This window comes from Ursus americanus, chromosome 7 (assembly GCF_024610735.1).
Source record: "Ursus americanus isolate L20-20 chromosome 7, mUrsAme1.1.p, whole genome shotgun sequence".
Lineage (NCBI taxonomy): Eukaryota > Metazoa > Chordata > Mammalia > Carnivora > Ursidae > Ursus > Ursus americanus.
Window position 1 is genome coordinate 4,596,869 of NC_142133.1, and position 24,057 is coordinate 4,620,925.

The 24,057-nt window shown below is 46.9% G+C and overlaps 1 protein-coding gene across 2 annotated transcripts in view; it reads left to right on the forward strand.

The window, feature by feature from the left end:
• UXS1 (UDP-glucuronate decarboxylase 1) overlaps window positions 1–24,057 on the forward strand; it is a 96,784-nt gene that overhangs the window by 54,520 nt on the left and 18,207 nt on the right. For both annotated transcript variants that reach the window (XM_087863231.1, XM_087863232.1), the window contains exons 7-10: window positions 5,416–5,520; window positions 8,454–8,513; window positions 11,137–11,258; window positions 23,623–23,742. In XM_087863231.1, the coding sequence (XP_087719357.1) occupies window positions 5,416–5,520; window positions 8,454–8,513; window positions 11,137–11,258; window positions 23,623–23,742 (407 nt within the window). The remainder of the gene's footprint in view (window positions 1–5,415; window positions 5,521–8,453; window positions 8,514–11,136; window positions 11,259–23,622; window positions 23,743–24,057) is intronic.

Sequence of the window (24,057 nt, forward strand, 5' to 3'; positions counted from 1 at the left end):
GGCCCCGGCTATGGCAGGAAATTGGTTTTCCATCACAGATCCCCAGGCCCATCTAGCCCTACTGATGCATTAGATCTCCCCAGGAATCTGCATTTGTGCGTGCGCCTAGGTGACAAGGTGGGCACACCCTCCTGCAGAGAGCAAAGCTGCATGGACAGCCTAAGGAAGAAGAAGGATCGCTTGTCCTCAGTGACTTTTCATCCGGTGAAGAGGACGTGCGGGAAGCTCTGAACAGGGCAGAATGCAGTAATTAACCAGTGGCATGGGCAGCTGGTAGGGAGGGTGATTATCCCCAACCAGGGCATGCAAGAGGGGTCACCACACAAACTGACATCTGAATTGAGCCTCGAGGGAGAAGGCATGGACTCCTGCATTCGCAAAGGAGACAGGGAGCAGGTTGGAAATGTTCGCGTCTTTTGCTTAATGTCGGACTTAACAAGGGATGAGCTCTTAGGGCCCCCTTTTCATTAGTCTCTGATGCTCTGAAAGACTTTCTTCACTGCAGATATTGTCACCTCAAGAGTAAAAACAGTGCTAAATGATTTCTTCTGTGAGATCACAACCCATACCCTTGATTTAAATGGTCTTTGGGAAGCACATGGTGGCAGCACCTGTGTGAGCAGAAATCTGAAGGGCGCCAGCTCCAGGGCCAGGCACGTGGGCGTGTGCTCTCCAAGGTGGTGCGCAGCTCTGGAGGCCTGGCCAGATTTGTTCCGCGGTGGATCTGAGAGCGGGGTGTGATGAAGTGCTTTCCACGGAGGAGGTGCAGCACGTGCATGTGGAGTTGGTGGTCTGCGTACACCTGCAGTCCTTGAGCTCTGAAGCAGGTGAGCAGGGACAGCAGTGAGCTCTTACTGGTCCTGTCTGTAAGCTGCAAGGGTAAAACAGCCTAAGAAGGATGGCATTCCGTGAGACCTGGCTTGTTAACTTACACTTCACACAATAAACTTTTTGTTTTTTATTTTTAGCTGTTTATCAGCTCAGAATGACTTGGGAGTGCTCAGAAAGATTCACAGGATTTTCCTCTTATTAAGATACTCTTAATGAATTTGCATGTTAAGACTATTACCAATTTCAAAAGATTTTTGGGTTTTCATAGTTTTCTTGAAGAAAGACTAGTCTTTCAAAAGTGTGGGTTCTATTTTTAAATTAGTAGTTTTCAATTGTGGCTTTAAAATGTGTGTGTGTGTGTGTGTGTGTGTGTGTATGTGTGTGTGTACATACACATGCATAAATATATATATGTATATATACACATACATATATATGTGTCCAGAGTCTGCCCACGTGGAGCGTCTGCATCCGGGTGCTGGCGGTCCAGGTATCCCTCATTCACTGGGTAACTTCACTGGGTGACTGCTATATAGCAAGGATTGAGTGAGAATCTTGAATGATTGAGTGAGAATCTTGAATGGGCAGTGGCCCAGGAGCCTGATTTTAGCTCTTATATTCCCAGGGTAGAGAAAGGGAGGAGAACAAACCATTCATTTTAACTTCAGCCTTAGTAAGTTACACCCTTTTTCCACTATTACTCTTTTTATCTGCTTTTATTGCTCATAAGTATCTTACTTTGGTTTTTTGCCATCATAACCGTTTTTCAAGTGTACTAGCCAGTAGTGTTAAACTTACTGTGTTAGAACAGATTCTCAGAACTTTTTCATCTACAAACTGGAACTCTGTACCCTTTGAACAATGGCGCTCCTCCCCCAGGCCCCGGGACCACTCTGTCTCTGAGTTTGGTGACTCTAGGTACCTCATGTAAGTGGAGTCCTACAGGATTTGTCTTTTTGCAACTGGATTATTTCACTTAGGGTGATGTCCTCAAAGTACATCTCTGTTGTAGTGTGTGACAGATTTTTTTTTTTCATTTTAAGGTTGAATAATATTTCACTGTGTGTGTGTGTGCGTGTGCACTGTATTTTGTTTACCTGTTCATCTGTCCATGGACGCTTGGCTTGCTTTCACCGGTTGGTTATTGTGGGTAGTGCTGCTGTGAACATGGGTGTGCTAATATCTCTTTGAGACCCTGCTTTCAGTTCTTAGGGGTATATACCCAGAGGTAGGATTCCTGCTTTTATGTTAGTTCTATTTTTAATACTTTGAGGAATCATCACACTGTTTTCCATAGCGGCTGCACCATTTATATCACCACCAAAGTGCGCCAAAGTTCCATTTTCTCCACATCCTCAACAGCACCTGCTATTTCCAGTTTTCGTTTTCTTTTTTTTTTTTCCCTAATAGTAGCCGTCCTAATTGGTGTGAAGTGATTCCTCATTGTAGTTTTGATTTGCCTTTCTCTGATGATTAGTGATGTTGAGCTTCTTTTCATGTGCTTGTTGGCTATTTGTATGTCATCTTTGGAGAAATTATTCATTCAAGGGCTTTGCCATTCTCTGAGTTACTTGATTCTGTTGTTGATTTATAGGACTTCTTTATATATTCTGGATATTAACACCTTCTCATATATATGACTTGTAAATATTTTCTTCCATTGTGTAGTTTGCCTTTTTACTGTTGATTTTGCCCTTTGATACTGTCAGAAGAGTTTTTAAATTTGACATAGTTTCATTTTTCTATTTTTGCTTTTGTTGCCTTCGCTTTTGGTGTTACATCCAAGAAATCTTTGCCAAATCCAACATCCTGCAGCCTTTTCCCTTTTTTCTTCTAGGAGTTCTAGGAGTTTTATTGTTTTAAATGTTACATTTGGGTCTTTTGTCTATGTTAAGTTAATTTTTATATGTAGTGTAAGATAAGGATACAACTTTATTCTTTTACGTATAAGATCCTCAGTTTTCCCAGCGCCGTTTGTTTAAAGAGACTGTTGTTTCTTCATTGAGTGGCTTGTTATCCTTGTTGAAGATCATTGAACCATGTACACAGGATTTATTTCTAGACTCCATATCCTTTTCCATTGGTCTGTGTGTCTGTCTTTATGCCAGTAACAGACTGCTTTGATTACTGTAGTTTTGTATTGTTTCGAAATCAGGAAATGTAAGTCTTCCCACTTTGTTCTTTTTCAAAATTGTTTTGGCTAGTCAGGATCCCTTGAAATCCCATACGGATTTCAGGATGGGTTTTTTGTTTTTGTTTTTTTTGTTTTTTTTTTTGGTTTGGTTTGGTTTGGTTTTTTCTGTTTCTGCAAAAACCACTGTTGAGGTTTTGATAGAGATGGTGTTACAGCAGTATTTTTAAAATAAGAAGACTTTTAAAACAATCACTTCAGGAGTTGGCCTGAATAGGCTTAGCCAAATAAAGCCTCATAAATAAGTATCCAGAAGATGAGACCTATAGTCTTTTTCAAGTTGTTCTTGCCTCCCTTGAGGTATGGTCATGGAATAGGGAAAACCATTACTAGGTTGTTCCATGAGCCTATGCAGTACCTAGAACCCCTTCCCAAAGATACTATCTGCTTAGAACCGTCCGCTTCCCCCTTCTCCTAGTGTTAGTGGCTCATGTGTACTGAGCCTCCCAGTTGTGTTGGGCTTGAAAAACTGAGATAATTAGGGTAAATTAAATGGAGACCAAGCTCACAGCCTAGAATACCATGCTCTTGTGTGGAACCACCACTTCTGCCCCTCTGGCCCGTCATCCGGCCATAACGATAACCTGTCATCCGGCCCTCACCCCTGAGTGGGAGAGTGTGTTCAGAAGTTGCCCCAGCCCCCAGAAGGCACTGAAGTGATTCCCATGCCATCCTGGGCATGACGGGAGATTTTCAGTGGGAGAAAGGTGGTGCGTGGATGTGGGTGGGGTGGTTGGGTGGGAGGGAATGTTTTCTGAGAAAGTTACATTGGAGAATTCACCATGGGGACTGTTTTCCCCCATTTGCCTGTTTTGCCTGTCGTTTCTGAAACCCAGCCCCTAATGTGCTGTTACCTAAAAGAGAGCAGTGGTCCCTGGTTGGGAAGAGGGTGGGAGGCCAGGGAGGTTCCCGTGGGCCCTCTTGCATGGGGGCTGAATCTGTGTACAGGAGGGTTCATTTTGGCAGTGGCATCTCGGATCCCTCCATCCCTCGGCTCGCCGTGATGGTGGTGATGTTTTCTCTCACCCGGAGCTGAGTGGAAAGGCACAGCACAGAAACACGTTTGTCTGCGGGGAAGGCCTTCTTCTATGTGCTTCTTCATCGCTTCTATTTAGAGGGAGACGTTGCTTCCCAGGGCCTCTCTGCTGCGTGGCCGGTGCTCCCTGACCCTGGAGAGCTAGGGTTGGGGATGGCGATGTTACGGCGAACACCTGTGTGCGAGGGGACTTGTGCAGAACACGATCGTTTTGACATCCACGGCTTTAACAACCACTCTCCCGACTCTAGCTCTACTGACGGTAGTACCATATGATGCTCAACAAGCTCTGGGTGCGGATTCATATGGAACTGGGTTCAGATCCTGTCATTGTCCTTGTTCAGCTGCTTCACCTACAAGCTTCTTAGTCTCTTATGTAAAACAGGAATAATGGTACTTTGCCCTCGCAATTATGATAATAATTATACTGCATTATCAGCTGCTTAGTGTTTGGTGCCAAAATCTGTGTCCTCAAAATGTCTCCTGCTCACAACTCATTATCAGTGCACATCCAGACTCTATCCTGGCATCTAAAGTCTCATACACGGTCACCATACCAAACTTGTCCCCTAGACCTTTCAGAGCCTCTGCAGAAATTCTTGTCTTTTCCCATCCCTGGTGCACAGCACCCTCATTCCCAAGTAGCCCACGCATGAATGAGCTCGCAGCCCAACTCTCCGCACAGCCGGGCCCACCTAGAGACCACATCCCCCGCCTGTCTCCTTCATCAGACCGGGATCCTCCGAAGCTGGCAATTTGTCATTGTATCTCCGCCTGTGTCCTTCCTGAGATGGGCATTTGATGACCGAAACTTGTTATTAACCTTGGTTTCCTATGTGTCTTTTTGCTCATGAGCCACTGAGCAGATCCTCAATAAATAATCAGTCAATGAAAACAAACAAAACAACCCTCCGACTGTCCTCTCAGGGTCTGGTTTTATGTACACAAAATATGCAAAAACAAAGCAATTAAAGCATATTTTAATGCTTTTATGTCAGATTGGTTTTACAAATTAAAAACCTTGCTTGCTTTAGATAGTCATGCTTTATTCAGTGTCTGAAAAATCGGTCTTCCTTCTGATTTGCGTGCTGTATCTGGGACAGATCTCAGAAACAGTCAGCTTGGTAATCAAATTGCCTCTGATTGGAGAACAGGCCCAGACAGTTAGACTTTCTGTTTTTGTTTAAAGTTCTAATTGCAAAAGCAAATTAGTTTTTATGAAGAATAAAAGAGTAACGACTGGAACTTCAGTGAAAGATATAGAAATGCCTTTATCGTACAACCTGATTCTTAGGAGTTTAGAATGTTTTTAGTATTTTCCTTGGAAATCACACACTTCCATTTTTGTCTCCTTTAGTTGACCAGATATACCACCTGGCCTCTCCGGCCTCCCCTCCAAATTACATGTATAACCCCATCAAGACCCTGAAGACCAATACGATCGGGACACTAAACATGCTGGGTAAGTTGTCCTTTCTTTATTTCGTAGCTGTTGCTAGGAATGTTCCAGACAATTCCAGACATAGATCCTTGACATTCCGTTAGAGTTTGATCTTGGTCTTTGGACCCCTCCCTCCTCCCTTGTCCATGTTCTTTCAGAGTGCCTTTATGAGCCATCGTTTTCACGGGGAACACAGTCATCATAGTAACCGACCTGCGTGGCCTCAGTTAAATCCCCTGGGGGTGACCACCCATCACTGTGACCACACATCCTTCTTCACCTTCCCCTGTGACATGGTGTATATGCCTCTGGGCTGGAAGAGGCACTGGTGACTCTGATCCAAGGTTGGGTCGGTGTGGACTGCACACATGGGGGTGTAAGGAGCTGTCCTGAGAGGAGCAGACCAGCCGAGCTAATGGGGCTGTCGAAGCTGAGTACCTGAGTCTAGACTGAAGTGCGGGATTCAGTTTGAAGGTGAAAGGTGACAGCATGAACACTGATAAAGTGGGCCACATGTGTGCATTCACAGACACGCCTCAGATTCATAGCTGTGGGTGACATGTGCGTGGTAATACTTAAATTAGAGATATCTGAAGTTTGACACAGGTTTCAAAAACTAGGGCTTTGATTAGTTGCAAAGTAGAAAAAAGGACCCACTTTTTAAAATGTCAAGTGAAAAATGGATTTAATTATGGGAACATTTAAAACAGCTTCTATAAATGGATTTGGGAATTACAGCACTAAATTTTAATTTGAGGAAACCTGGAGACGGGATTGAAAGGGCAGCCCGAGGCTGGTTTTCAAATCTGTCAGACTAAACATTCTGGGGGGGTCAAGCTCTGTGTGAAGTAAAGTGATTCATTCTCCTAGTCAAGAAAGGGCATTTGTTCTCCTCTTTGTGGCAATCCCTGCCCTGGCCACCAGACAAAACAAAGTCCCCACTTGCGCTCAGAGGTAGGACTCTGGTAGAGCTGCTTGCTGCCCATCCTTGCCACTGCCGGCTCCTACCCCTGCCCACATTCCGTCTACCTCCCCAGCCGCGTCCTTCGTACCTGAGCTGATACACCTGGGGAAAAGTCACGAAGCCCAGGCTGTTTAAGAAAATAGCATTCATGGTGAAGTCACTAGGCCCAGGGCACTGTCCTGTCCTCAGATAAGGGTCATCCTCAGCTCTTCTGCCTGGGAACTTGACGTTTCCTGGAGGAGGTCATATGGGGCCAGGCACCAGTGACACTGAGGAGGAAGGGACCTTTCCAGTGAAAGCTCTTAGAGTTCCAGGTGGAAGGGACCCTTGAGCCGTGGCTGAGATCACACCTGGAAGACTTGAAGGAAGGGTAAACTCCTTTCAGGAATGACAGGGACAAAAGGCGAAGAGGCTGGGGGGAGACAGTTGCTAGGCCGCGGAGACCCAAGCAGGACTTCATATTCTGAACGGAGAGTGGCACTGTCATTAATAATTTTGCGCTTGAGACAAGATGCAGTGAACCCCTCACAGCCCCTTCCTGGTGGTGCCCTTCCCTGTCTGTGGCTCACCACTTCCCTGGGCCTGTGCTCGGCTGCTTCAGGACGACACTCCTTTGTCCTATCTCTGCATACACAGCTGGGCACTCTAGTGGCACCCGTGGCGTCCCCTGGCTCCCCCACTGAGGGGTCCTCATGGTGACGGAGAAACCGTGTCCTGAGTGTATCCGTGTCAGTGTCCTGCGTGTGATATCGTACTCTAGTTTGCAGGGTTTTACTGTTGGGGGAACTCAGTAAAGGGCATACAGGGCTCCTCTGTATTACTTTGTACGACTGCAAGTGAATCTGCAGTTATCTCAAAAGTTTATTACAAAAAAAACAAAACCAAAAACCAGCTTGGGGTCCTTCCTTTTGAAACTAGTATCATTGTGGTATAAACTATAAAGCCTATAAATTCCATATCTGGCTACGTCCCTCTGACATTTTTGTTCCCCTGCGCTGTGGCATTAGCACAGATGATCTCCAGAGCCTTACTGTTTGGCAGCCCAATTTTCTTGTTCTTGTTACTTGTCTTCCCTCTTCACGGCTCCCTGCTTCCCTCCCCCCAGTGCTCCCACACCCACCCCTGGGCCCCGCACGCTGGGGCCTTTCTAGGTCGCCGGCTGCCCCTAGAAGTGCCTGCAGGTGGTGTGTGCATGCCCAGCACTTCACGGGCACCTCAGTGTGTGGCACAGCTAGTCCCTCGCTCTGGTGACATCAGTGCAAAAAGGCTCCGTGGGGGAGTACATTCTGGAGGCCTTGGGTTAAGTGAAGGGCAGTGGGTTTCTTTGACTCAGGGCTGCTGTGAGCCTCTCTGATGAACTGCTTAACGTTGGGAGTTTGTGTCTGGAGGACTTCCCATACTTACTTGACCACCATAGAGCACGATGTTCTAGTCTGTTCTTCCTGCGAGGGGCTTATGCAGGACACGGTTCAGATCTAGACATAGGAATGTGGCTTGCTTTGGAGAAGGGGCCGTTGAAGCTGAGCCTTGAAGGAGATAGGAGGATAGGGCAGAGAGCCCAGCCAGGGAGACTGGTTTGGGCACACTCGGAACGCCAGGCGGCATGTTGAGGAAGTGGCCCGTGGACCGACGTGCGGGGCGGGGGTGTAGTGGAAGTGGGGGTGTGAATGGCCTTGCCTTCTGCCTACCAGTGGTAACCCTGAATCCACACCTTTCCAAACTAACAGACTCTCCATTTGACCCTGCCTCCACTTATCAATATCTGACTAAATACTGTGCTTCTAAGGGTTCATTTGTGTTTTTCTTACTGTTTATATTTTGGTTCCAACGTAGATGCAATATGAGTGGATGGTTCGCAGTGCACAAATGATCAGATACGATTCATACTAAAAAAATTGCATAAATTGTCTACAAAAATATGCATGCACATGTCATCTCCTTGTTTCCTTGAAGCCGACAGCTTCTCTCATCGTATCTTTGCTTTCTATAGGACTGGCCAAACGAGTTGGAGCTCGTCTGCTGCTGGCCTCCACCTCAGAGGTGTATGGAGGTGAGTGGCAGGGCCCCCACAGGACGCTGGCTCTGGGCCCATGGGACTGTGTTGGGTGAAGAAGGAAGCAAAAATGAGTCCAGGATTCCACTGTAAGAAGGCCCTGCCTGCTCTCCCTGTTTGTGTGAGAGCAGCAGAGAGGCTTCCATATCTGCTCTCAGTGGACCGAACCCCTTTTCCTCCTGCTAAAGAACACATGTCCTGTCACCTGGCTGCTAAGGCCCCACCACGACGAACCCATGGAAGTACTTGTTCCATTCTTCTCTGAAAGGACCCTGGAGATCCTTGGTCAGGGATCTCTTTTGCCAGTTTAGCTCGTCCGTGTTATTCTTCCGTGTGAGCAGTGGGTGCAGTGAGCCTGACCCACTGAGGTCTCAGAGCTTGGCCTTTGCTCGCTTGGCAAAGAGATAGGTACCGATTGCCTTGCCTGTTGTATAATGACTTCTGGAAGAATCTTAAGTAGGTAGTACCAGGAAACTCCTGAGCCTGCTTTGCCAACCTGCAGCACTCGCCACCCTCGAGGCCGTGAAGGCAGCCAGCATTCGGAGCAGGCCGAGGGCTGCAGTTCGGTTCACAGTGATTTCTGTTCGGCCCCAAACCGACTGGGGCAGGCTTAGTTGAAGCAGCAGAAGCTGGACTCTGACATGGTGTAATTTATCTGCTGCACATTACTGTTTTGGACGGAGAAATGAGGAAGTCAAAGGGCAAAATAGGAAGAGGTGTGTTTTGTTTTGTTTTTTGTTTTTTTTAAATAAGGAAACCAAGTGAAAAAAAATTATAGAAACAGAGAAATTCTACTAAATGCAGTTGTGTTCTGTGTCATCCCTATGAAAAGGGAGAGCACATCCACTTTGAAATCGTGGCAGTTAAAAACATCCACCGCCAACCTGTGCGCCCCGTTGCTTTTGGAACAGGCATCGAGTGGACTTGGATTCCCCCTCCCTGTCCTTTCCGTAGCAAGACTTACCAGGGATCAGTATGTTTCCCTTTATAGGGCATTGGATGATTCCCCGAGAGGACGTGTTGATACAGTTCAAAGGGCTAAGCCTTTTTAAATGTCTCAGATATAAAGATATTCCTCTTAGTGGTCCAAGAGTGACATGTTTTCCCTGTCCAGCCTTCTTCCTCCGTCGCCTCGTTTATTATCTGCATATTTGATGACACCTCGTGTTCCTTAGGGTTCTTAAATGACATCAGGGTGTAACTGGCCGGCTCCGGTGTTTCATCAGTGCAGTAAACGGACGCTTCATGGAGTGGGTGTTCGGTGGGTTAGCCTCACAACATGCTGAGAAGGGGAGACTAATTGGAAATCAATTTCGACTCTAGATCTTTTATGACAGTGAGAGGACTTTGTAAAGCTGTGTCTTGAACCTTGGGCATCTGGACACCTCAGCCAAGGGGTGCCCATCGAGGAGATGGAATCAAGGGTGTGCCTGATCTTCTCTTTCTTGCCATTTGCTAAATTTCTCACAGTCTCTTTGGAGTCTAGGTGGCCCAGCTCTTGTCAGAAATCCCCAGAAAGGGTCTGCTCTCGGTCGTCTGTTACATCTGTGTGAAATTAAGTCACTGGTTATTTTCTTTCAGGGAATATTCGCCATAGACCTTTTCTCTCATCCTGCAGTAAAACTATTCCCCCTTCTTAAGACAGTTTTAAACCACAGCAGTGGCTAGAGAGGTCTGATTCTGTGCCTTGATTCCGTCACCCTGCAGGGGGGTGCCAGCCTCCTAAAGGGGACAGCCAGCTCGGGTACCTGTGTATTCATGTCTCTGTCCTGCCCAGGTCCCGTTGTCCCCACGAACTGAAGTCAGGTTTTGGCTTTAAGATAAGCAAGAAATGAATTTAGAATATAGAGCTCCTGTACATTGTCTTGGTTTCTTGGCAAAGATTTATACATTTTATACTATGGCTGTATGTACCATATATGTTAGGTATTAATTCACATTCCAAAAATACACTAGTGTTACAGAAGAATTTGTTACTAGCTTTCTTTAAATAGTCTGTTCCCTTGACACATGTTAAAATGTGATTGATTTACACACCAGAAAAACAAGAATTGGGAAATAAAACGTGTGCTACAGGAACAAGCAGTCATTTGCCTCAGGGCACTCCGTCCTTCTACCTACACAGACCAGGGTACTGATCGCCTCACTGAGATTCCCAGTGAGGTTCTCAAGTTTGTCCTTGTGTTGTTGGCATGTGGGAAAGTCTTCGTGTTCCACAGAGATACTCTTAAAATTATTTCAATAAGTACATGCTTTACTATAATTATGTATTTTATAAATATAAAGTGGAACCATATATCCTTTCACGTAGATTACGTTTAATTACAGCCTGTATAATTAAGTGTTAAGAACAATTTACGGGAGAGAGGGGAGACTTGCAATTGAGAGACCTTGGTCTTTTTATTTATTTTTTTCCCTGTAAAATACTGTCCTTAATACGAGAGGTAAGAGCAGTGCATCCCTCTGGAACTGGGGAGAATGGACGGTGCCGCATTGTATGTCCCCATTTGTAAATGTTTACCTTGATCTTTCTAGAGCAGTCTCGTGCGTCATAAATATTCATCGTTCAGAATGCATATGAGCTCGATGAACCCACAGTCTCATTTTCCCACACTCCTAGATCCTGAAGTCCACCCTCAGAGTGAGGATTACTGGGGCCACGTGAATCCAATAGGACCCCGAGCCTGCTATGACGAAGGGAAGCGCGTTGCCGAGACCATGTGCTATGCCTACATGAAGCAGGTATTGAACCGTGTTCTGGGGGCTTGGGGTGTAGACGTGTGGAATGCCTGTTCCACCAAGTACAGAGCGCCGTCCAGGAATTGAAATGGTGTGATTAAGTTTGCCCGATGGTGGCTACTGGGGAAGCTTAGTTTCCCACTACTATAAATTAATAGTATTATCAACAGTTTTTCCTGTGTATGTCCTTTTTAAAAAACGATTTCCTGGAACTGAATTTTTCAGTGTGGAATGCTATTGCATGGCTATGGTTGATACATTTCTCTATTGCCTGATTTCTCAACAGCAGTTAGTGCTTCTGTTTTCCTGAAGCCTCCAAATCTGTGAATTTTATTATTATTATTGTTTTTACTTTTCTTTGCGTTATTTAATAGGTATAAAAATGAATTTGTGATTGCTTTAATTTGGATCTTTTTAGGGATTGTTATTTATAGTTATTTACTACTATTTCCTGATCTCTTAATTACTCTTTGCCGCACTGGGGGCTTCTCCCACGGATGACGTCATGTTGCAGATCTGCTCACGTGCTGTGCAGAAGGAGCCCACGAGACCGAGAGGTAGAGGGTCTGGGTTCCCACCCTGGCTCTGCCTCTGTGTGCCTTGAACCTGTGACTCATCCATCACAGCGGTGTGACTTCAGGCAAGGGCCCAGGCTAGCCTGTCCTTTCTGCAGTCACTGTCCCTGAGCTTGGACCAGCTTTCTGACATCCTCATGGACGTGCCCTCTGGTAGAGAGAGGGGCCTGGGGGCAAATCACTGTAGACTGGAGTCAGCTGCTGTGACCTGTGCTCCTAGGACTTAGAGACTTGGATGTGTGTCCCTGGGAGCAGCATTCCGAGGCCGAGGGTCCCGCCTGCAGGCGAGCTCAGGTGGTCATGTGTTTTGTGTGACGGAAGCGGCACGTCAAGGTGCCGGCCACTGAGTGTCCCTGAGCATCTTTTATTCTCAGAAGAGAGTTGTCCGGAGCTTTTTTCCTCATATTTTCAATGAAATACCACCATTAAAGACCCACAGAATACCGTGCCAATGGAGGTATTTATTTATTCTGTCTTCTTTCTCAGCCAGAGAAAAAACTAATTGCTTTCTAAGCTACTTTGGGCAATCAGCTTGTATTATCTATTTATTTTAAGAAACATAAATGAGCTCTGGACAGGATATACCTTTATCGTTCTTGAGTCCAGAATACTTGACTCCACAATTTAGGGTGGTCTCCCAGATACCGAGAACAACCTCTGGATATGTTGGTACTTGAGAAAACTAACCTGACAGCTTGAGGGCCATGTGTTGTACTTCACTGCATAATAAGTTTGAAGACTGTTGTGTTTCTCAACTGTTTGCTTGTGCTTTCATTCTTGTGGTATTTCTTAGTGAACTTTTATATAGGTTAAAGCTGGTGGGCAAATAGGACATTTTAATTGAACTCTTGGTTTTTATTAAATGAGTCTAGTGAGTGTATAGGTAATACTTACTTCCGCAAGGTATGAGCTCATGGTAATTGTAGTATTTAGTAAAAATATAGCTAGCATTTATTGAGCACTGACTGTATGCCAGGAGCTGTGATACACACCCAGGCACTAACCAGGGTACTCCTTTCAAACACAGACTAGCACTGCATCTGTATACGTCATCCGGCTCATGAGCTCAGGAATATAGCATCTAGAAAAATCTGGATCTGTCAGCATTTACGTTTCTGCCCACAGAGGTCTTAGGAGGTTAATGGCATAGGTAGCATTGCTGTAAAGTCATGTTCCCATTAGAAGCCCCTTGTGTATACAGTTGGTCTGTGCCTAAGTGTCCCTGATAAGAGCTCTGACAAGAGGGTGTCCCTGCATAGCAGGCCGTCCTTGTGAAGGACAATCACTCACTGGAATGATGCCTCTGCTGTGGAATGTCTGGCATGTGCTTCACACCCCAGAGGCCCCAGGGGACAATTGTTGCATGGATGGAAGAGGCACATTGGTGCTTCTCCTTGGGACACCGAGGGCTCTGCATGTGGGACCAGTGTATGGATTGCTTTCTCTCGTGGTACTAGGGTTGAGAAGGCTTTGTGGAAGAAAGGCTCTGTGCTTTTTAAGAAGCTTTGGGTCTAGACTGATAGCACCCAGTAGTCTGTAGATGCGTCCAGGCTCATCACATTGCTTAGTACACCTATTGCCCAAGGACTCATGTCTGCTTGGGTGAGTGTTATGGCCGCTGTTGTCTGGAAAGACCACCTGCCCCTCATGGCGAGTTGGGACTTCTGAGCAGATGTGACGCACCCACCTTCCCCCGTAGCGCTGTTCCCGCTCCTTTGGGATGGCCATTAGGTCAGGGAGTGACCATGCCTCTGGGTGGCAGGATCATGTCTGGTTCTGGTGGCAGCAGACAAGTGGAGGTTATGTGTCTTGATGTGGGAAGAGCGTGGCCAAGCGCCGGTGGGCTGGGACAGAGGTCACTGGGACCTTGCCCGAGTTCTAAGAGGCCTGTGAGGAAGGCACAGCATGGGCTTCCCACCGTTCCTCCCTTAGTATTTGTCTTACAAATAGTCTGCTCCCTTGCGGGGAGAGCCATGGGTCCCAGACCAGGCCCCCGTGGGGTTCTCTCTCCCTCTTTGTCTGGATCCTTGCTGAGGAGGAGGAAGGAAACGTGGGTGCATTTCCTGTGGTTGAGAGGTGTTTGTGTTCCTGCTTGGGCAGGACACGTGGCCAGGAACAGAAAATAAGAAAACACAGATGAGCAGGAAGGAAGAAAAGTTGTTATCCATAATCCTATCCCAAGATGAAAATAAGGACAAAACAAAGGAAAATAAACACCACCATGTGAAGATTGTGAAAATGTAAACGTTTAGGACATTAAAACAAATCTTTTACTAAGGATTTTATATTAGCTACCAGAAAGAGTGGGTCAGAGTACGTCCTGCCCACATGCGCTTAGCCCGTCTGGGTATCAGGGTTGGTCTCAGGGGGTCAGGGTTGGCTCTTTGGGTGTGGCCTGGTGGGGGGGGTGGTTAGGGTTGGCCCCTCTGGGAATGGCCTGGTCTGGGGCACATCAGACCCTCTTTGGGGTTACTCCAAAGTGACTGATTTTCAGAACTCTAACTTTGCTGCGTCTCGTCCTTCCTTAGTGGATGTAGGCCTTCTGGACTCTGAGCGCTCAGTATGGCACTCTGCAATCCGGAGGCTCTGCCCTGCAGGCTTGCAGTGGGTGTTAGAGAGGAGGCAGACCCTGTGGGCCAGGAGTGCCTGTGCTGTGCTGGCCTCTGTTAGGGCTCAGCCTGTAGGGCAGATCTGTTTAATCTCACCTCATTCTCATGACCCCTTGGACGTAGGGTTGGGTAGCCCATTTTACAGTTGGGAAAGTGGCCACAAAACTTGTGTTGAGCTCCTCAGCCGGTAAGTGGAGTTTGAACCCACACCTGGCTGTCCAGCTGCCAGTGGCCCCGGTGAGGCATTGTAGGTGAGGAAGCTTGGCTCAGCAAGAGAAGATGCCACTGCAAGTCCAAGGGCATCGACGCTCCTCTGAGGCACGCACGGGCAGCGAGGAAACCCAGAGCCAGCAGTGCGCACAGCTTTGCTCTGGAATTGCCAGCTGCTCCTTAGAGCGGTGTGGTCAGCCAGCGAGGAGCGGTGTCGTGATGTGCTCAGTTCATAGTTAGAAATATTCAGCCGTTCAGGACAGCAAGATAGATTCAAGACTTTAGGTGTACCGTTTATGCTGTCTGTCTGGAAAGCAATGAAGAAAGAATGACCAGAGAGAAGGGGAAACCATCATCCTTCGGCCGATTTTTAATTAATTATTTTAATAACTTTAACTCTTATTTTTTTTCACCTGACACATCCTTTCTTAAGTTGTCACTTCATTGTGAAGACTGCATACGGTATGTGGTTTTATCTTACTTGGAATAAATCCCAATGTATAAGGATTGAGAATATAGTCAAGATAAACAGAGATATGAATTATCTTTTTCTAAAGATTTTACAGACGTGTTTCTGAAGAACTTTTCTAAAGATTTACAGGAAGATTTTCCCTTTTCCAAAGGATTCTCAGAATTCTGAGTTCGTTTTCATGTATGGAAATACCCTAATGTGTTTGAAATAGAACTGGATTTCCCAGAAAGATCTGTGCCACATACGCATTTCCAAATGCATCCTTCCTGGAAAAGAAGCTCCTGTGACCCTCCTTCCAGGGGATGGAATGAAATGGAACCAAAGAGGATTTCCACCTTTACAAAAACATGCGAAAAGTGAAACTAGTATTCAAAGTTTGTTCTGTGGTGAGCCGTTACAGAGGTGGTGTACACCCTGAGTCCCTCCCCGGGGAGCCACACTCAGCATCCCGCCAGGTGCCCGAGCTCTGACCTGTGTCTGTGAGCGTCTAAGTTTCATCTCGATTTATTCTGTTCTTGTTAGCAAGGTGTCTCAGTGGGTATCAGAAAAGCCTAAGAGAGGTTATTTTTGGGGTCTGGGAAAGCTCAGAAATCTTTCCATATAAATTGATGGTAGAAGGAGGAGAAAAGATGGCGGAGGAGTAGGAGACCCTTTCTCAGCTGGTCCCGAGTCAAGCTGAATATCTACCAGACTATCCTGAACACCCATGAAATCAGCCTGAGATGCAGGAAGATACATCTGGATCTCTACAAACGAACATTTACAGCACTGAGTATTGAGGCACAGACTTGTTAGAAAGTACTTTGTGGGAGATTGCACAAGATGGCGGAGGAGTAGGAGACACCGTTTTCAGCCGGTCCCCCGAGTCGAACTGGATAGGTACCAGACCAGCCTAAACAACCACGGAACCAGCCTGAGACGCAGGAAGATACATCTGGATCTCTACAAATGAACATCTCCAGTGCTGAGTATTGAGGTACGAAGCAGGGAGCCGTGACACCGCGCACGGATATCGGAAGATAAACGGAAGGGGGAGGGAGCCGCCGCGTTCGGGCGCCAGGAAGCGGCAGCCACCTGCACGGGGGAGCGGGCGGACTCGCGGACGGCACCCGCAAACTGAGACCGTGAGCTGGGTGCGCGCGCCACCAGGCATCTCGCGGAACTCCAGAATCCAGGTGTGCTGACTGGATTCAGACTGAGACCGGGAGCTCCAGGAGCGCGCGGGGCGGCTGGCGGCTGGCGGCGTTAGAAACACAAAGGACAGAGATGTGCCGGCCCTGGAAGTGAGGGCTGGGACGCCAGGTGTGGGGCGCACATCCCGGGACGCTGCAGGGTTGAGCAGCACCAACAGTAACGGAATTAAAGTGGCCGGAACATCAGTGGAGAACGGGCCGCGATCCCTCTGTTCTGTGACAGAGGCTGAAATTCGGCCTCTGCTGCTCTGACTCTCAGAAGAGGCACAGCAAACCGCCAGGGAAAGCCGCCAGAGCACAAAAGCCTGGAAATACCGGCTCACAGCGTGCCCATCCCCATCCCCCCTCGCAGGGGACACGGAGACTCTACCCAAACAGGGTGGCCTGAGTATCGGCGCGGCAGGCCCCTCCCCCAGAAGGCAGTCTGAAAAATCAAGAAGCCCACAACCCGGGCGCCTGGGTGGCGCAGTCATTGAGCGCCTGTCTTCGGCTTAGGGAGGCTTAGGCTAAGCGTGATCCCGGCGTTCCGGAAAGGAGTCCCTCATCGGGCTCCTCCGCTGGGAGCCTGCTTCTTCCTCTCCCACTCCCCTGCTTGTGTTCCCTCTCTCGCTGGTTGGCTCTCTGCCACATAAATAAATAAATAAATAAAATCTTTAAAGAAGAAGCCCACGTCCCTAAGATCCCTATAAAACAAGGGGCACAGCCTGGGACCCATTCAGTAATTTGGGCTCTGGACAACCCCACAACCTCTCCTCATCAGAATGACAAGAAGAAGCCCCCCCACCCCCCAGCAAAGAAAAGACAGTGAGTCTGTGGCCTCTGCCACAGAAATAATGGATGTGGATGTAACCAAATTATCAGAAATGGAATTCAGAGTAACGATGGTCAAAATGATGAGTAGAATTGAAAAAAGTATTAATGAAAAGGTTACTGAGAATATGGAATCCCTAAGGACAGAAATGAGAGCGAATCTGACAGAAATTAAAAATTCTATGAGCCAAATGCAGGCAAAACTAGACGCTCTGATGGCCAGGGTCACCGAAGCAGAGGAACGTGTTAGTGAGTTGGAGGATGGGTTAATAGAGGAAAAAACGAAAATAGAAACTGGTCTTAAAAAAATCCACGTCCACGAATGTAGCTTACGGGAGATTACTGACTCAATGAAACAATCCAATGTCAGAATCATTGGCATCCCCGAGGGGGTGGAGAAAAACAGAGGTCTAGAAGAGATATTTGAACAAATTGTAGCCGAAAACTTCCCTAATCTAGCGAGGGAAACAAACATTCGTGTCCAAGAGGCAGAGAGGACCCCTCCCAAGCTCAACCACGACAAACCTACGCCACGTCACGTCATACTGCATTTCACAAATATTAGATCCAAGGATACAGTATTGAAAGCAGCCAGGGCAAAGACATTTCTCACGTACCAAGGCAAAGGCATCAGAATTACGTCAGACCTGTCTACACAGACCTGGAATGAGAGAAAGGGTTGGGGGGGGGGCATTTTTAAAGCTCTTTCAGAGAAAAACATGCAGCCAAGGATCCTTTATCCAGCAAGGCTGTCATTCAGAATTGATGGAGAAATAAAGACATTCCAGAATCGCCAGTCATTAACCAATTTCGTAACCACGAAACCAGCCCTACAGGAGATATTAAGGGGGGTTCTATAAATGTAAAAAGGCCCCAAGAGTGATACAGAACAGAAAGTCACAACCAATACAAACAAAGACTTTACTGGCAACATGGCATCATTAAAATTCTGTCTCTCAGTTCTTAGTGTCAATGTAAATGGTTTAAACGCTCCCATAAATGCCACAGGGTTGCAGATTGGATAAAAAGAAATGACCCATCCATTTGCTGTCTACAAGAGACTCATTTCTAACCCAAAGATGCATTCAGACTGAGAGTAAGGGGATGGAGTACCATCTTTCACGCAAATGGACCTCAAAAGAAAGCTGGGGTAGCAATTCTCATATCAGATAGATTGGATTTTAGAGACTATAGTTAGAGATGCAGAAGGGCACTATATTATTCTTAAGGGAAGTATTCAACAAGTGGATATGACAATTATAAATATATATGCCCCCAACAGGGGAGCAGCAAGATACACAAGCCAACTCTTAACCAGAATAAAGAGACATATAGATAAAAATACATTAATAGTAGGGGACCTCAACACTCCACTATCAGAAATAGACAGAACACCCTGGCAAAAACTAAGCAAAGAATCAAAGGCTTTGAATGCCATACTCGACAAGTTGGACCTCATAGATATATATAGAACACTACACCCCAGAACCAAAGAATACTCATTCTATTCTAATGCCCATGGAACATTCTCAAGAATAGACCATGTTCTGGGACACAAAACAGGTCTCAACCGATACCAAAAGATTGAAATTATCCCCTGCATATTCTCAGACCACAACGCTCTGAAATTGGAACTCAACCACAAGGAAAAATTTGGAAGAAACTCAAACACTTGGAGACTAAGAACCATCCTGCTCAGGAATGACTCGATAAACCAGGAAATCAAAAATCAAATTAAACAATTTATGGAGACCAACGAGAATGAAAACACAATGGTCCAAAACCTATGGGATACTGCAAAGGCAGTCCTAAGGGGGAAATGCACAGCCATCCAAGCCTCACTCAAAAGAATAGAAAAATCTAAAATGCAGTTTTTATATTCTCACCTCAAGAAGCTGGAACAGCAACAGAGGGACAGACCTATCCATGCTCTAGGAAGCAGTTGACCAAGATGAGAGCAGAAATCAATGAATTAGAAACCAGAAGTACAGTAGAGCAAATCAACAGGAGTAGAAGCTGGTTCTTTGAGAGAATCAATAAAATTGACAGACCACTGGCAAGACTTATCCAAGAGAAAAGAGAAAGGACCCAAATTATTAAAATTATGAATGAAAAAGGAGAGGTCATGACCAACGCCAATGAAATAAATTGATGGTAATTGCTTCTTTGTTTCATGTCATTCCTGCTTCTGAAGGGTTTCATAGGAATGCTGTACTTTCGGATACCAGGAGAAACCTGTCCTTTGAACTTGTCAGAGAGGAGTTTCTTTGTGCACTTGGATGCAGTGCTTTTTAAATGTGGGGACTTTAAATGTGGGGACTTGTCTGCATGCTGTGGTCAGTGGTTGGTGTGCATTTGAGCTCTTGGCCCTGCATGAGTGTGACTGTCTGGGGTCTGTGGCCCACCCACGGGGCTGGGTCTGCAAAACAAGCCGCTGTTCATAAAACTGTAGATTGGCAGATCAGAAAGACACAACACTCAGAAATCATCTAGCCAAGTGGTCTCAAGGGTTTTGTTTTATTTTTTGGCATCAGAATACTTTTTAAAAATCAAATAGTTGGTATGTATATTTTAGTTCAAAAAATGGATATTCAGCAAGCAGCTAACAAGTCAAATGTTTGAAGGTAGTATTCGCCCTTTAGGGGTGAAGACCCAGTGTCGCCGTGTTTGCAGGCTCTGCTGCTTGCTCGCTGAGCACCTGCCCTCCACACCCAGAAACTGGCAGAGTAGTACTTGACCCCTCCTGGCCTCGCTGTGAGCCTTGGCCTAGCCTGCTGCATAGCGAACACTCTGGACTGATTGTTAAGACTAAAGCAGGGCTGTTGAGGGAGATTGCCAGACAGACACGTCACTGCTGTCCCCTGACCTTGTATGGCCTTGTCCCTTTGCCACCACCAAGAGTGACTTGCAGCTTTTTTAGCACCTTGGAGAATCATGCTCAGCAAGATTGCTCCCTGTTCTGTAATGGCCTCCATCCTTTCCCCAGGTAGGGAGCAGACCCCATTAGGATGTATTTAGGAGAGGCCATAGGGGAATTACACAGTGTTCAGGGTCTCACGGCCCTGTTGCTTTTGTGATGTGTGTGCACTTCTCCTGGAGGCGTGAGGAAGATTAGGGAAGCATCACAAAGTCAGGCCCATTGTACCTGGGGGCACTTTTTGTCATTTCTCTGAGCCCATCCCTGCCTTAGATACCCCCTTCAGGGCAGGCTGTCTGCACCGCAGAGGGGGTGGCAGACGGTCAGCTCTTGGTCAGCACCAGCTTCCTCCCTATGTGGGGCTTCTGTGTTCCATCTTCCAGCACCTGCCATAGTGCAGACAGTGACTGTGACCATACTGTGGTGTTCAGTGGCTTGAGACAGTACTCGCCAAGGAATGATCGCATTTAAAAGAGAGCTTTTGAGGGAGAGCCCATTTAATCCCTACTGGCAACATTTCTGTCCTCTGGAGATATTTGGGGAGGAAAGAGTCTTCGTCCAAACGTCACTGTATCTCTTGGGTTACTGCTGGTTGATCAGTCAGCCCTGCCTACCAACCTGCTCACCCCTCCTGGCATTAGAAATAGGGAAAGAGACATTCCGATGGCAGCTCACCCATCTGGGCTTGTATATTATTGTAGCCTGGCCACTGTTTCTGAAGCCCAGTTATCAGAGCAAGCCACGTGCTCTTTACCTGTGTGTGCTTACATACACTCACTCGAGTGGTGCCCTGCGCGTTGTCTTCTCTTACGTTGCTCCTGGTTTTATGTTGCTGTGACTCGAACTTGGAGGAGTTGTCCTGATGCTTGACAAAAACTTCTTAATGCTTGGAATCGTAAGTGAATGACTCCAGATCCCCATCTGGGACAAAACCACCGGACGCAGGGAAATCCAGCCATTCTTAATGACCCGGCAGTTCCTTTTCTGAATCACTGTTGCATCTGCAAGTGTGCAGAGACCCTGCATTGTACCATGGTGGAAACTCAGACGTACCAGCCGGTAGCCAGCAGGACTCTGCCCCTGGCAGATGGAATGTTGAATATGAGTTAAGAGTTTGTGCATGTGTTTGCTTATTGGTCCTGCAGAGGAGGGTCTCCCTGAAGAGGTATCACGGCCCGTTCGGCACTTTCTGGGTTTTCGTTCAGGGAAGCAGGCTTTGGGTCAGACACTGACCCTTTGTTCAGGCCTGAGATGAGGAGTCACTATACTTTCGTCCAAGGTGTGGATGTGAGCACCCACTGGGCTGCCACCATAAGCATCCTTGTCAGTACCTGCTGGCGGGTCCGCCCTCCCACTTGGGGCCCCTGCGGGATCCCAGGGGATGAGGGCTGATGAACTGTGCATGCTGAATGGGGGTGACCTTTGTGTCCTGATGAAGCAGTACACAAACTCTAGGAGATGCCAGTGCATGACAGGAGAGCAGGTCTTAAGTTGAGTGAGCCTTGGGGTTATGTTTCATTTGAGTTTGAGAGCTGGAGTTTTCAGAAAAGCATGCTCGCTACCCCAGCAACTGTACAGGTCCAGAGGCACCTAAGTTCACAATTCAAATGGGAAAACCAAAACAAACAAGTCTGTGTACATGCTGGCCAGTTCATGTCTGCAGAACGCAGCTTCTGTACGGCTGTGTTCTGGAGGGTTGTTCCTGAGGACAGAGAATTCCGGAGGATGAAAGCATTTGATTTGTTACAAACCTTGCGTAGCCTATTGAGTTTTTCCTCTGCTGGGCATGTTGGTTTGACTCTTGTAAATCTGATGAGGTTTTTCCAGCCTTTTTCTAGAATAACACCATATTCATTCGCTTCTGAGTATTTCTTCATCTTAACAATTAAATGCAAGTGGATGCTTTTTGAGTTCTTTTCTGTTGAGATCAACATTTCTGCTTCTTTCTCCCCCAACCCCCATTTTGGAAATATTCTCTGATTAGTTCAGTAGAGAAAGGAGTTGATTTATTCGTGGACCTAGGATTATAGCTCATACCATAATCCTAAGACCCTGAGTAGCTCACGTGAACATTATAATGCATTGCTGGGAAGAATTAGCAAAAATATAGCTGTCTGGTTTCTAGAAGTGAGCTGTATGCTGGATCCATGCTTCCCAACCTTTTCAGATTTCGGTGCACGTAAAAACTGCTCGTGTTTGTCTAGTAACTGGGGCAGAGATGAGGCGGCGGTGGGCAGAGACGGCCAGCTGGGTGGCTCCAGCCACAGGAAGGCCCCATGAGTCCTTGAGACACTGCACCTCACCACCTCTCCCTCATAACACTGGTGGAAAAGTCTGCCGAATCAGCCCTGTTCGTTGAGGATCCTTTGGGTCCCAGCCTGTGCCAGACCTGAAGCGGTAGAATTAGAAAAGAAAACTTTCTGGATGAGTAGAGACAACAATAGCAATTACTGCTTTTTGCTCCCAGGCCCGTGCCAAGGGTTCTCAGGGATTGGCTTCCTTTTTGTGAGCCCCCTGTGGGGTGAGTACTGGGCCTCTCCCAAGTCCAGTACAGCTGTGCGAGGGTAAGTGGAGCTGGAGGGCACACAAGCCCCTGGGCCTCACCCTGCCATCCTGCCTGGCCTCAGACACCTGGAAAATGCACATCCGTAGTCTAATGGGTGAAACAGATTAGACACCACAGACGCTGTGAAAGTCCACGAATTCAGAGTGTGATAAAAACATTCATTTAACGTTTGATTCATGAAGAAGCAGCCTGTGAAATTAATAATTGCCTGAGATAGTTTCAAGAAGGCTTTGGGGGTGTAAAAAAAAACCATACTTTCCTGATTACATATTTGAAATATACTTTTCCTGATACAAAAGTAATGTATATTTATTTTTTAAAAAAATAGAAAGATTTGAAAAACACATAGAAGAAAATGAACACCTATAATCTGACCACATAGAGATAGCGGTTCTCAATAATGTTGGCAACGATCTCTCCAGGCCTTTTAGCTAATCGCCTGAAGGGGGCGCTGCATTGTCTTTAGTTTTTCACTAAAACAAATTCGTTTTCCATTGGAACAGATTGGGGGTATAGGGCAGTGTGCCTCTTTAAGAATGCGTGTGTGCCCCTCCTTTTCCAGGATAAAGCACTTGCTTATTTTTCTTTGCATCAGCTATTAAACATTCATTGACTTTTAAGTCACTATTGACTGATAAACTTGCGTGAAATACCATGTGAAGATTATAAAAGAGTCTGTACAGCATGGCCCTATTTGGGAAATAGATATTTATTTACTGGGGAAAAAAATGTTTTGCAAACATTTTTTCCCCTTGCATTGTTTGCTGCCTGGCAGGTTCTCTGCCGGGAGGTCGATGCCAGTGGCCTGATGGGGGTGGACTCGGGGACACATTCGAGTTGGTATAACTCCGTGCAGTGTTCAGATTTGTTAGTGAATGTATTATATAGACACAACCAGAAAGCCACGTTCATCTGGAATAGAAAAGCAGAGTGCTTTCAGACTTCATTTATGGGCCAGGCACCGGAAGCGTGAGGTGAAATGAAATGTATCCCACGCCCTCTTCTCCTGTTCCAGGAAGGCGTTGAAGTGCGGGTGGCCAGGATCTTCAACACGTTTGGGCCACGCATGCACATGAACGATGGTCGGGTGGTCAGCAACTTCATCCTACAGGCACTGCAGGGCGAGCCGCTTACGGTATGTGCCAGCCTGGAGGGAGGGGTGGGGGGGGGCAGAAAGAGTTGGCAGTCTGCCAGCAAGTGACAAAGGAGCAGTGCCTCTTGGCTTGGGGAGTTACTTTCCTGAGGTTGCCCCTTTGCCTTGGGTACATCCTGCTGCCCTTGGTGACAAGGAGGGGAGGCGCGGGGGGTAGAATTCAGCAGAGGAGTGACAGAGCCCTGGTGGCCTTGCCTAGTGCATGGGCTGCCACCGGGACCTTGGGGCGTGTCTGCCCCCACCAGCCTGCCAGCCTTTCCAGACATTCTCCTGCTCCACGGGCTGTAGCCAGGGCCA